Source organism: Podarcis bocagei (genome assembly GCF_964188305.1).
Source record: "Podarcis bocagei genome assembly, chromosome: 16".
In the NCBI taxonomy this organism is placed as follows: Eukaryota; Metazoa; Chordata; class Lepidosauria; order Squamata; family Lacertidae; genus Podarcis; species Podarcis bocagei.
Window position 1 is genome coordinate 3,841,748 of NC_138142.1, and position 13,935 is coordinate 3,855,682.

General features: G+C 50.8%; 1 protein-coding gene across 2 annotated transcripts in view; it reads right to left on the bottom strand.

The window, feature by feature from the left end:
* Positions 1 to 13,935, bottom strand: part of DNAH10 (dynein axonemal heavy chain 10) — a 126,070-nt gene that overhangs the window by 91,975 nt on the left and 20,160 nt on the right. For both annotated transcript variants that reach the window (XM_081174416.1, XM_081174417.1), the window contains 4 exons: positions 13,694 to 13,870; positions 13,246 to 13,422; positions 12,896 to 13,065; positions 7,090 to 7,241 (listed from right to left, as the gene is read on the bottom strand). In XM_081174416.1, coding sequence (XP_081030542.1) covers positions 7,090 to 7,241; positions 12,896 to 13,065; positions 13,246 to 13,422; positions 13,694 to 13,870 — 676 coding nt within the window. The remainder of the gene's footprint in view (positions 1 to 7,089; positions 7,242 to 12,895; positions 13,066 to 13,245; positions 13,423 to 13,693; positions 13,871 to 13,935) is intronic.

Consider the following 13,935-nt stretch of genomic DNA (forward strand, 5'->3'; position numbering starts at 1 on the left):
CCAGCTCCTGCCCACCTAGCAGTTCGAAAGCACCCCTAAGTGCAAGTAGATAAATAGGTACTGCTTTATAGCGCAAAGGTAAACGGCGTTTCCGTGTGCTGCGCTGGTGCTGGCTCACCAGAGCAGCTTCGTCACGCTGGCCACGTGACCCAGAAGTGTCTCCGGACAGCGCTGGCCCCCGGCCTCTTAAGTAAGATGGGCGCACAACCCTAGAGTCGGACACGACTGGCCCGTACGGGCAGGGGTACCTTTACCTTATACTGCTTATATGCCAACATGGCTTCTAAGCTGTTTACAACTATAAAATCAATACATAATTAAAATACATGATACCATATCCATTGGGCATTAAAACATCCTTAGTTAAATTATGTGATACAACATTTAAAAGACAGGTTGAACAATAGAATCAGAAGTTCAGTCCAGGAGAATGCTTGCCTAAGCAAGTGTGTCTTCAGGAGCCTTATGTATGCACTGCATTCAAAATATGTCTCTCATGGCTTTCCATTAGCAAGTCCTCAAGGATGTCAACAAAAAACAGCAGAAAATTCCAAAATATTGTATCAGTGATAGCAATCCAATACATTTGACTGAGACTAATCGAAGCAAGGATTGAAAAACACACACATAATATCTCAAATGCTGGAGTGAACAAAACCATTCTGAGACCTACATTAAGACAGAGCTTTCCAAACTTTTCATGTTGGTGACACACTTTTTAGACATGCTTCATTTAACAGTGCAGTAATTCAGTTTTACTAGCAAACTGGAGGTTAACTAACTCCTTTCCAGCCCTGGGAGGAGTACGGGGAGCATTCGCACGACACACCTACATACTGCAGCTGACACACTAACATGTTGCGACACACGGTTTGGAAAGCTCTGCTCTAAGATATAGCAAAGTTGGCACCAGTATAAATAGTTCTTCGGAGGGACAGCTACAAATTACAAGTAAGGAGATTCTGACTAAACATATGGAAAAACTTTCTGACAGTAAGAGCTGTTCGACAGTGAAACAGTCTCCCTTGGAAGGCTGTGGACTCTCCTTCCTTGGAGGTTTTTAAGCAGAGGTTGGATGGCCATCTGTCATGGATGCTTTAGCTGAGAGTCCTGCATTGCAGGGAGTTGTACTAGATGACCCTTGGGTCCCTTCTAACTCTACCATTCTATGATTCTATGGACTTCTACTCCCATCATCCCAGACCACTGGCCAAGATGGCTGGGACTGAGGAGAGCTGGGAGTCCAATAGCATCAGGCGGGCCACTATACCCATTCTTTTTTAAGAAGAACTAAAAATGTGTTATTGTTTCTTTATTTACTATACAACAAGGTACTGCTTATACCCATGAACCTTACTTCGATTTGGACATACAGACAGCCTTTATTCATTTATATGTTTAACTCAGGATTGATGGAATGTTTTTATTGTTAATGGCAGCTGTCAGGGAACTGCCATCGGAGGGACAGGTGGTGGAAGGGCTCACGGAGGTTGGGAGAGACCCAGCAGCGGAAGCAGGAACCAGCAGGGGGAGAGGTGGGTCTCTGAGGGAAAGCGAGCAAGAGGGAGGGCTCAGGGACACGTCCAGCAAGAACAGTGGGGAGGTTTCTGGACCTCCCATAGGGAGACCCACTCCTCGCCGGAAACTGTCACGCCGTGAGTCCAGAAGACGTGTTTCCGTTAAGGAGCTTTTATGTTGGAAGCGATTCCGAAAGCAGCCACTGTCGGAATCTGCGAGTGACTAAGAGGAGCCATGACTGAGGGGCTCCGTCACAGACAGAGGTTTGTGGACTTGAACAAACTCTGAGGGACTACGATTTTACGCACAAACAGCTCATCATCCCATCACAGCATTCCGACAGTCTCTGAAAAGCAGCTTGTGCAGGAGAAGGCATCATGAGCAACCCAGCCGGAACCGGAGAAGCAGGAGCGGGGGCGAGTCCAAGCCTGGAAGAAAGGTACCGGGTGTTGGAAGTCCAGCTAGCGCTGCAGACGGCGAGGCTTGAGGAGAGGAGGGCTCAGGATGCAGACAAAAAGGGGAAAGCCCCCCAGCTCGCCAGAAAGGTACCAGGATTGGTGCAGAAGTTTGGGGGGGAGCCCAAGGACTATCATGCCTTCCGGACAGAGATGCAATATGCCCTCAATCTGCAGTTTGATGAATTCCCTGATGAGGAATCGCGAGTGGCTTTCGTGATTGGGCATCTTGAAAAGGGGGCGAGAGACTGGGTTAGACCCCTGATGGCAGCGAATAGTGACGTCCTAAAGGATACGATGAAGTTCTTTTGCGCCTTGGATCTGATGTTTTCCAGCGATATTGAGAAGGGAGTGGTGCGCAGACAGTTAATGGCTTGCAAACAGGGGAGCCGATCTGTCCGTGAGTACTGGACTGAGTTCACCATGCTGGTTCACAGATTGGGGTGGGACTTATCGGCGGAACCCATTCAAATGCTATTTGAAGAAGGGCTTGCTTCGGCTGTGAAAGACGAACTTTCCCGGGGCCCCAGGGCGGATTCTATGGACCAGCTGACCAAATCTGCGCTGACCATAGGAGCGCGCCAGGAGGCGAGAGCATTGGAGAGGCGGGAAGGGAAAGGGGAACGTTGGAAGGAGTTCCGCATTCCAGACATTCCAGAGCCAACTTTCCCGCCGGCAGAGCCGATGGAAATTGGAACAGCGCGCGCGCACGCAGTTTCAAAGCCCAGTGAGGGGGGAAAGAAGGAGGGAAAAGGCGCCCGGAAATGCTATCTCTGCCAACAGCCAGGTCACTTTGCCAGAGTCTGCCCCCAGAGGAAGGAATGGCAAGGGATGGTGGGAGCTGTTGAGGGAAGAGAGGAAGAAATACCGGAGCAAGTAAAAGCCAACGCCTGGCTGCCACCATCGGGGCACAGCAGCCAGGCCAAAGAGCAGTGAAAGTGCCCACTCCAGAACCTCCTAAACCCGCCCTAGTGATAGAGGTGTTACTAGAGCTGCCTAACGGACACCCACTAAAGATAAAGGCGCTATTGGACTCAGGCAGCTCCTGCAATTTCATGAGTAAGGAGTTTGCTGCTGAGCACCAGATACAGACTATCCCTTTAAGCAACCCCCTGCAGGTGACCACGATTGATGGCAGGGAGCTGTTGGGAGGAGAAGTCAGCTTGCAGACCATCCCAATGATAATGAAGGTGGCAAGGCACACCGAACTGATAGCGTTTAATGTGGCCACCTTGGGAGGAGCTCCCATTATATTGGGGATGAGCTGGCTAGCGTTACATGATCCGCTGGTGGGCTGGCATCAGAGAGTGGTTTCCTTTGGTTCAGCACATTGCTTAGAACACTGCAAAGAGGGAAAGGGTTTGGCAGGGGCCCAAGCCACCCTAGCAGGGACTGAAGTAATGGAGAACGTGAAGGTACCACGACAATACGCAGATCTCCGCGACGTCTTCAGCGAAAGGGAAGCTGACCAACTACCCCCGCATAGACCCTTTGACTGTCAAATCAATTTACTCCCTGGGGCACAGCTCCCTGTAGGCAAGCTGTACGCCATGTCAGACAGAGAGATGCAGGCGCTAAGGGAGTTCATTGACAAGAACCTGAAGAGAGGTTTCATCCGAGAGTCCAGAGCGGTGGGAGGCAGCCCAGTGTTTTTTGTGGATAAAAAAAACACGGACAAGCCGAGGCTGGTGTGTGACTTCAGGGCATTGAACGCAGTGTCAGAACCAGTGGCCTTCCCTATGCCCAGGATTGACGACATTTTGACAAGGGTGCGGAAGGGAAAGATTTTCACAAAGCTGGACCTAAGGGGGGCGTACAACCTGATACGAATAAGGAAGGGGGATGAATGGAAAACCACCATGTTCACCCCTTTGGGGGCATTTGAATATTTAGTGATGCCCTTCGGCCTACAAGCAGGCTCCGCGTGCTTTCAATCGTTTATGAACCACGTACTGGGGCCTTTGCTTTACAAGAATTGTGTGGCCTTCTTAGATGACGTGTTGGTGTATTCTGAGAATGAGGAGCAGCATGTGAGAGACGTCAGAGAAGTGTTGAGCAGGCTGCAAGCCAACCAGCTATGGGTGAAACTGGAGAAGTGTCAGTTTCATACCAAAGAGGTGGAATTCCTGGGGTATCGCCTGTCAGACAAGGGATTGGCCATGGATCCCGGCAAGGTCCAGGCGGTGCTGGAATGGAAAACACCCAAAACAAAGAAGGATGTGCAGAGGTTCCTAGGGTTTGGGAACTTCTATCGTAAGTTCATCCAAAACTTTGCCCACCTGACGGCGCCCATTACGGACTGTCTCAGCAGTAAGAAGAAATTCGTTTGGACTGAGGAGGCGGAGCGAGCATTTGAGGAACTAAAAAGGGCCTTCGCCTCGGAAGAACAACTCCTGCATGTGGATTTACAAAAACCGATGAGAGTGGAAACTGACGCATCAGACAGAGCGATCAGGGCGGTGCTTCTGCAGCCAGGGAAGGAGGAATCAGAGTGGAGACCGTGTGCCTTTTTTTTGCGAAAGCTGAACAAATCCGAGAGGAACTACACGGTGTATGACCGAGAACTACTCGCCATTCTTGAGGCGTTCCGGAGATGGAGGCACCTGCTAATTGGCGCACAACATAAGGTGCAAGTGTGCACTGACCACAAGAACCTAGAGTATTGGAGAACGGCACGAGTGCTCAACCAACGGCAAGTGAGATGGGCCCAGGAGTTCTCCAAATTTAACTTTGAGATTTGTTACGTGCCAGGCCCAGAGAACATTAGGGCGGACGCTCTCTCACGCAAACCTGAATATTTGGAGGGGGAGGGAGCACCCGAAGAGAGACATGTCATTCCAGAGGACCGCTGGGTGTGTGGGGCGGCATTGGTGGGGCAAAGAGAACTGGTAGAGGGAACGGAGAATGATGAATACGCCCAGGACAAACTCAGGGGTATCAGGAGGGAAGGAGACAAACCCGGAGGTTTTGAGGAGAGAAACGGGGCGTTGTATTACAAGGGAGCGCTGTATATACCTGAAGGAGAGTTGAGGGGGAAGGTACTCAAGCAGCTGCACGATAGCCCCACAGCGGGGCATTTTGGGCAACACAAAACCATGTGGTTGGTTACCAGGGAATTTTGGTGGCCCAAGGTCAGGGAAGATGTACGGGAGTATGTGAGAGGTTGTGACCAATGCCAGCGAGCCAAAGGGGAGAGGCGGGCGCCGGCGGGGCTATTAGAACCGCTACCCACACCTGAAAGGCCATGGGAAGCAGTGTCAATAGATTTCATGACTGATCTGCCAAAGTCCAGAGGGAAAACAGCCATCATGGTGGTGGTAGACCTGTTAACCAAAATGGGCCACTTTATAGCCTGCTCACATGCTGTCACGGCAGAAGAAACAGCGAAATTGTTTGTAGAAAATGTTTTTAGGTTGCATGGCGCCCCCTTGAGGGTGGTTTCAGACCAAGGGAAACAATTTACTTCCAGGTTCTGGAGGAAGCTCATGAGCTTACTGCATGTAGAGGTCAATTTTTCGACTGCCCGGCATCCTGAAACCAACGGGCAGGCGGAAAGAGCCAATGGCATCCTCCATCAATATCTGAGGTGTTATGTCAATGACAGAGAGAATGATTGGGTGGAGAAGCTGGCGTTGGCGGAATTTGCCTACAACAATGCGGAGAACGTGTCCAAGGGATGAGCCATCCCAGGGCTTTCCCAGGGGGGGGAAGGGGAGAGATGGAGCGTCCCGGCTGCCGAACAGTTTGTAGAAGAAATGGAAGCGATCCATCGTCAGCTCCAACTCAACTTAGACAGGGCCAAGGAGGAGTATAAAAGGCAGGCAGACAAAAACAGAAGGGAAGGTGAAACCATTAGGGTGGGGGACCAGGTGTGGCTGTCAACCCAAGGGTTACCATTTAAAGGGGGTTGTAAGAAGTTAAGACCCAAAAGATTGGGCCCATTTGAAGTCACGCAACAGGTCAACCCAGTGGCTTTCAGACTCTGGTTACCGAACCACATGAAGCTGCACCCAGTTTTCCACAGGTCGTTGCTGTCACCGTATAAAGGGGACAGAGAAGGGAGGTTCACCCGGGGACCAGCAATGGAGGAAAGGGAACACAGCAGCCATGTGGCGGAGATCCTCGATTCCAGGTGGAAGGGAGATCAAGTGGAGTATTTGGTAATGTGGGAAGGGGAACCGGAGTCGGAAAATACCTGGGTCATGGCAGAGGATGTCAATGACGAGGTCTTAATAGAAACTTTTCATCAGAGGTTCCCACGTAAACCTCAGCCTGTAGCGAGGTTCCGGAGGGAATACTTTGCAACCACAGATGAGGAAGAGGAGTTGGAGGGGTTCACAGATGCCGAGGAGGAGGAGGATTCAGCGACCCGGAACGGCAGCCGATGGAGGGAAATGTTCGAGACGTCTGAAGATGAAGAGGATTCTTTTCGGGGTTTTACCTCCTCACCGCCCAGAGGAGAGGGAACGGGAGGGGGTGACGGGGGCCCTGGAGGGGAGGTGGATGTCAGGGAACTGCCATTGGAGGGACAGGTGGTGGAAGGGCTCACGGAGGTTGGGAGAGACCCAGCAGCGGAAGCAGGAACCAGCAGGGGGAGAGGTGGGTCTGTGAGGGAAAGCGAGCAAGAGGGAGGGCTCAGGGACACGTCCAGCGAGAACAGTGGGGAGGTTTCTGGACCTCCCATAGGGAGACCCACTCCTCGCCGGAAATTGTCACGCCGTGAGTCCAGAAGACGTGTTTCCGTTAAGGAGCTTTTATGTTGGAAGCGATTCCGAAAGCAGCCACTGTCGGAATCTGCGAGTGACTAAGAGGAGCCATGTCTGAGGGGCTCCGTCACAGACAGAGGTTTGTGGACTTGAACAAACTCTGAGGGACTACGATTTTACGCACAAGCAGCTCATCATCCCATCACGGCAGCTGATGGTACTTCTTTTTTCCTCTTTTATATTTAAAAAGAAAAGAAAAAAGAATAATTACTATATATATCAGATAAAACCCAAATGTTAGGTTGTTCTCTTTATAGGATGGAATGACAAAAGGAAAAAGATGTCAAGGTCTAGCAAATTTTAACTGATAATTATTGCCTTAAAGTTGTTTTACAAGGGAAATGTACTACCTAATGAGTTCCAGTTGAGCCTCTTGTAACCAGATCTGAAAACTCGCCAAAGTTCTTGTATCTGTTCATCCAGAAGCTGGGTCTCTGCTTCATTCAGTGTTCCTATTAATGCATGATAGCGATCCAACATCTGTTTTATGCCATCAGTGTATCTAAAGAAAGAGGCACAAGGAAACTGTTAAGAACTGCTTCATTCAGGCATCACCTCATCTTAAGATACTTGACAATGACACATTTGAGTGGTTACAGGTGTGCCAATTTCACATCACTTTGTCTCCAAAAGACAGATTTCTACACACTTTGAGAAATCAGCACGCATCAAAGTGTCTAAAAATGGGCAACATCTGAAAGAACAGTCTTAAAGCCATCAAAATAAGCCTAATGTCAGCTCCCAGTGACTCTGCTGTAGATATTGCCTTTTTGGATATAGGGCAGTAGAAGTCTGCCTCAGGAACCCTGAACACCTTACGCAACGGTGCAATCTGAAAAAGCATCCCATGGGTCATGCAAAGAATGAGAACCTTTGTTGCTGAGACCAGAAAGACAGGAACAAAAGAAGCAGGAGAGCTCAAAGGTGCAACAGAAACAATGCATTCAGGTCCAAAGCATTTTTCAACCATAAGGCTCTTCTTCAGGGACAAATTGAATACATATCCTATCAGATAGCATACAGGTTTGATTAAGTCGCTCCTACCAAGGATCATACAATCCAAATTATACAGTGGTGCCTTGCAAGACGAAATTAATTCGTTCCGCAAGTTTTTTCGTCTAGCGAATTTTTCGTCTTGCGAAGCACGGTGTCGGAAAAGTTTTGGAAAAACTTCAAAAATCGCCAAAAACCTCAAAAAAGGCTACCACACCACGTTCTATGAGTTGCTCCTCGAAGTCAAGTTGCAACTGTATTAACGGTGTTAAGAAAAAGGAAACAAACTTGCAAAAAACGCAATACAGTGGTACCCCGCAAGACGAATGCCTCGCAAGACGGAAAACCCGCAAGACGAAAGGGTTTTCTGTTTTGGAGGCGCTTCGCAAGACGAATTTCCCTATGGGCTTGCATCGCAAGACGAAAGCCCATAGGGAAATGCTGGCGGTCGGGAGCAAAGACTTTCGCCCACAGCCGGCCTTCAGAAGAGGACCTCTTCTGAAGGCCGGCGGGGGGCAAAAGTCTTTGCTCCCCCCCGCCTGCCTTCCCCCCACCTGCCCCGGGCGATCTTAAAATGCTGGCGGGCGGGAGCTAAGCGTTCGCTGCCGACCCCCAGCATTTTAAAATCTCCAAGGGACAGCAGAGAAGTCTCTGTCCCGGGGAGGTTTTAAAATGCTGGGGGTCAGGAGCGTTCGCTGCCGACCCCCAGCATTTTAAAACGCTGTTCCGAAGCAGGGGGCGGGAACATCTGCCCCAGCCGCCCCACTTCGGAACGATGTTCCGAAGTGGGGAGGTGGGGCGGGAACAGCTGCCCCAGCCGCCCCACTTCGGAACGATGTTCCGAAGGGGGGAGGTGGGGCGGGAACATCTGCCCCATCTGCCCCACTTCGGAACGATGTTCCGAAGGGGGGAGGGGGGGCGGGAACAGCTGCCCCATCCGCCCCACTTCGGAACGATGTTCCGAAGGGGGGAGGTGGGGCGGGAACAGCTGCCCCATCCGCCCCACTTCGGAACGATGTTCCGAAGGGGGGAGGTGGGGCGGGAACAGCTGCCCCATCCGCCCCACTTCGGAACGATGTTCCGAAGGGGGGAGGGGGGCGGGAACAGCTGCCCCATCCGCCCCACTTCGGAACGATGTTCCGAAGGGGGGAGGTGGGGCGGGAACAGCTGCCCCAGCCGCCCCACTTCGGAACGATGTTCCGAAGTGGGGAGGTGGGGCGGGAACAGCTGCCCCAGCCGCCCCACTTCGGAACGATGTTCCGAAGGGCGGAGGGGGGGCGGGAACAGCTGCCCCAGCCGCCCCACTTCGGAACGATGTTCCGAAGGGCGGAGGGGGGGCGGGAACAGCTGCCCCAGCCGCCCCACTTCGGAACGATGTTCCGAAGGGGGGCGGGGGGGCGGGAACAGCTGCCCCAGCCGCCCCACTTCGGAACGATGTTCCGAAGGGGGGAGGTGGGGCGGGAACAGCTGCCCCAGCCGCCCCACTTCGGAACGATGTTCCGAAGTGGGGAGGTGGGGCGGGAACAGCTGCCCCAGCCGCCCCACTTCGGAACGATGTTCCGAAGGGGGGCGGGGGGGCGGGAACAGCTGCCCCAGCCGCCCCAATTCGGAACGATGTTCCGAAGGGGGGAGGTGGGGCGGGAACAGCTGCCCCAGCCGCCCCACTTCGGAACGATGTTCCGAAGGGCGGAGGGGGGGCGGGAACAGCTGCCCCAGCCGCCCCACTTCGGAACGATGTTCCGAAGGGCGGAGGGGGGGGGCGGGAACAGCTGCCCCAGCCGCCCCACTTCGGAACGATGTTCCGAAGGGGGGCGGGGGGGCGGGAACAGCTGCCCCAGCCGCCCCACTTCGGAACGATGTTCCGAAGGGGGGAGGTGGGGCGGGAACAGCTGCCCCAGCCGCCCCACTTCGGAACGATGTTCCGAAGTGGGGAGGTGGGGCGGGAACAGCTGCCCCAGCCGCCCCACTTCGGAACGATGTTCCGAAGGGGGGCGGGGGGGCGGGAACAGCTGCCCCAGCCGCCCCAATTCGGAACGATGTTCCGAAGGGGGGAGGTGGGGCGGGAACAGCTGCCGCAGCCGCCCCACTTCGGAACGATGTTCCGAAGTGGGGAGGTGGGGCGGGAACAGCTGCCCCAGCCGCCCCACTTCGGAACGATGTTCCGAAGGGGGGAGGGGGGCGGGAACAGCTGCCCCAGCTGCCGGGCTTCGTAGCGCTGCTGCGAAGCCGGGCGGGGGGGTGGGAACACCTTCTGAAGGCGGGCAGGGGGCGAAAGTCTTTGCTCCCCCCTGCCTGCCTTCCCAGGGGCTTTTAAATCACCCCGGACAGCGGAGAAGTCCTCCGCTGTCCGGGGCGATTTTAAAATGCCGCCCGCCAGCATTTTAAGATCCCCCGGACAGCGGAGAAGTCCTCCGCTGTCCCGGGGTTTTTTAAAATGCTGGGGGTGGGAAGAAAAGCCCTTGTCCCCCCCCCAGCCTTCAGAAGAGGTCCGGGGACAGACTGTCCCCGGACCTGGTCTGAAGTCGGTTTCCCTAGGAACGCATTAATTGATTTTCAATGCATTCCTATGGGAAACCGTGCATCGCAAGACGAAAAACCCGCAAGACGAAGAGAATTGCGGAACGAATTAATTTCGTCTTGCGAGGCACCACTGTACGTTTTCGTCTTGCGAAGCAAGCCCATAGGGAATTTTGTCTTGCGAAGCAGCTCAAAAACCGCAAAACCCTTTTGTCTAGTGAGTTTTTCGTCTTGCGAGGCATATGTCTTGCGGGGCACCACTGTACTGGTCTTAAAACATTGTTTCTGAACACCTTACACAACGGTTTTTTGTTTATTCCCCAAGCTGGTTTTTTTAAGGTTTTTTGTTTTTCCCCCAAGCTGGTGCTTTCCCTCCTTCCTCAAGAAAAGAAACTACAGTTCCATTGCTTCTCTGGATGCCCCTTGCTCCCATGTTCCAAGCAGAGAAGGCAGAGGGGCTCAGCCTGCAATACCCATGTACCAGGTTCCAAGCCAGAGCTCTGTCTTTAAACTCTAAGTAGCTCTCAGCAAAGGGACTTAACAGGCCTGTGTTGCTATTTAAGTACTCAGATCCACAACATTGATCTTCCTAGGGAGTTTGCAGTGTGAGCTGTCCCGGGTCCTGCACACCCTGAAGCAGTCTTAGCTTCCTAGAACCTTAATACCAGCAAAACACTGCTTGACTTTCTCTTTTCCCAACTGGATTCAACACTCTGTGGGCTCACAGCTACATCACACCAGGGCCCTCCCAGAATGGCACACAAAGGGCCAAAAAACTGATTGTACCCCTCCCCATCTCCTTCAGAGTGAAATAACAGCCCGTGTGTGGCAAAAAAATGCTACAAAATGTCGTAGGAAAGGAACACACTGGATTTACCATGAAGACTTATTCTGATCAATGAAGTGTTTTCTGGTGTTAGCTGCTCCTTCCACTTCTTCCAGTAGGCAGGTCCATGCAAATTAATAATATACTGTATCCCTTTTAGGGACGCGGGTGGCGCTGTGGGTAAAACCTCAGCGCCTAGGACTTGCCAATCGTCAGGTCGGCAGTTCAAATCCCCGCGGCGGGGTGCGCTCCTGTTGCTCGGTCCCAGCGCCTGCCAACCTAGCAGTTCGAAAGCACCCTTGGGTGCAAGTAGATAAATAGGGACCGCTTAATAGTGGGAAGGTAAAAGGCGTTTCCGTGTGCTGCTCTGGTTCGCCAGATGCAGCATGTCACGCTGGTCACGTGACCCAGAAGTGTCTTCAGACAGCGCTGGCCCCCGGCCTCTTAAGCGAGATGGGCACGCAACCCCAGAGTCGGACACGACTGGCCCGTACGGGCAGGGGTACCTTTACCTTTACCTGTATCCCTTTTAATGGGAGGACAACCCCCATCCCAAGATCTGGGACAAATGTAATCAAAAAGAGAAATCTTCAAATTGTTCACCAAACTACCAAGAAAGCCTGCCTTGTGGAACACCCTCTCATCAAATGTCCAAGAGATAAACTACTATATGGCTTCCAGAAGAAAACTGAAGCCAGTCCTGTATCAGGAAGTTTTTAATGTTTGATGTTTCATTATGTTTTTTATACTCTGTTGGAATCTCCCCAGAGTAGCTGGAGCAACCCATTCATATGTGCATCATCATCATCATCATTCCATGTGCAGTGTATGCTACCTGACCAAGTTCTACTCAGCCCTTCATTTTCCTAAGTGGCCTTGGAAGCTACCTTGCCCCTTGAAAATTCTCAGTGACTCTTAAGGACATTACATTGTGTGCAGTACTTAGCCATCTTTTCCTTTCTGGTGACAGTTGGGAGCAGCTATTATTACTTCTTCAACAGGACAAGCCCAATATATTTTGCTGCCTGAGTTGAAGGATATGATGGTGCCCCACACTGAGTGATGACCTTATCCCTTCTATATCCCATAGGTCTCTTTCCTTCCAGTTGGAAAGATACCAGAAGCCTGCTCCACAGTAATTTGGAGCAGGGCTTTCAGTGTGGCTGCCCCTATTCTGTAGGTTAGCGTTCCTGCCAAGTCACAATCTGCACTTTCTAGAAACAGTTGAATACTTTTTTTGTTCCATGGGCTTTCTCAGCTGGACAGAAAATGTCATGGGTGTCAACTTTGTTTTGTTTTTAAATTTGCCTTCTGGTTTTTCCTCATGCCATTTTTAGACTTATTTTTTTAATGATAGTTTGTACATTGCCTTGGAACTTAATTGGAAGGTGATTGATAAATACGAACAATAACAAATAATGCATCAGAACCAGCTGCCCAAGGCAGACGCCCACTCTGCCTAGTAGTAGGGCCAGTCCTGCCCTTTGAACAACAGTTGAAAGCATCAAAGAGGTGAATCTCTGCCTTTCCTGCCAAGACCAACCTGCTACTGAGTTGAGCAAGCAGCAAGCCAAAAACACAAAGATGGAGGAAATCTCCTCTCTAAGCCTGTGAGCACTCAGCAGGCAGGACCAGAACTGAAAGGGCTTTCCACCCTTTGCTTTCCAATTGAAGCAACAAAGTCTACCGATTTGCTTGACTCTACCAGAGGAAACAGGAGGAATGATTTGCAACAGAATGCTCTCCACCAATGAAGGAGAACCAACAGCTTCACCCTTGCCATGTACTCTGACAAGAGCAGATTCACATGATATCCTTACCTAAGCAATTTGTCCTCCTGAAGGGCCACATTCCTGGCTATTTCAGGCACTGGAAATCCAAGTTGTTCCATATATTTTGTTTCATTGATTATCTCTCGAAGCTTGGGAGAAAAGTTAACTGTGAAACGAGTAGTTTTCTCTCCAGTGTCCATCTCTTCAGTACGTGGACTCTACATCCCAGAAGATCAACCACCACGGAAAGGAGGACAATGTGTCAAAACATAAACCAAAAGGGGAAAGAAATGTTGCCAAATAGAAACAGAAATTTATTAAACTGAAAATTATTATGCAAGATCCTTATCTTCCCAAGGATATGCAAAGGGCTGGAATAAGAAAAAAATTATAGCCACCTGCTCACGGGTCTCTGGATTAGCCTGAATAATAGCTCCAGAAGGATGAACTTTAGCAAGGAGAGTTTTTTTCAATAGAATAGGGAGTTTATCTTCTGTGTTCTCTCTCCACTGGTCATATTTCAAATCTTCATATTCTTTCATTCTCTTTGCCACTTCAAGATATTTTTGTTTCACCTAAAATACCCCAGGTCAGACAAGAGAGCTTTTACTTTCTGCAGTTCATCTTTTCATTTTTATTCATTGAACATTCTTCTGTCTTGCTCTACATCCCAAAGCAAATCCCAGAGCAGCTTACAGAACAATATTGAAAAATGAAAACAAGAATGTTATTCAGCAACTTCCCATCCCAAAACAATGTACTTTGAACTTCCCAGTTCACTGAAATGCTGTTTCTGATATATACTAATGTGCATTATTATTCACTAGTAACAAAACTCCAGCCCACCTCCTTTCCACGCTCACTAGCCAGCAGCTCCTCTACTTCTTGGAATCGAACAATGGTGTGCTTTATACGGTAGAAAAGAGTTCGTGCCCAGTAAATTGCTCCTGCCACTGGAGGGTGGTTTTTGCATAAAGGTGGGTTGGAAAGGTTACTGACGAATATGTTGTTAACTATCTCAACCTGTGAATTAAAAAAAGATATTTATCATCTTACTAGGCAAAATTCTTTGTTTCATCATTAGCAAC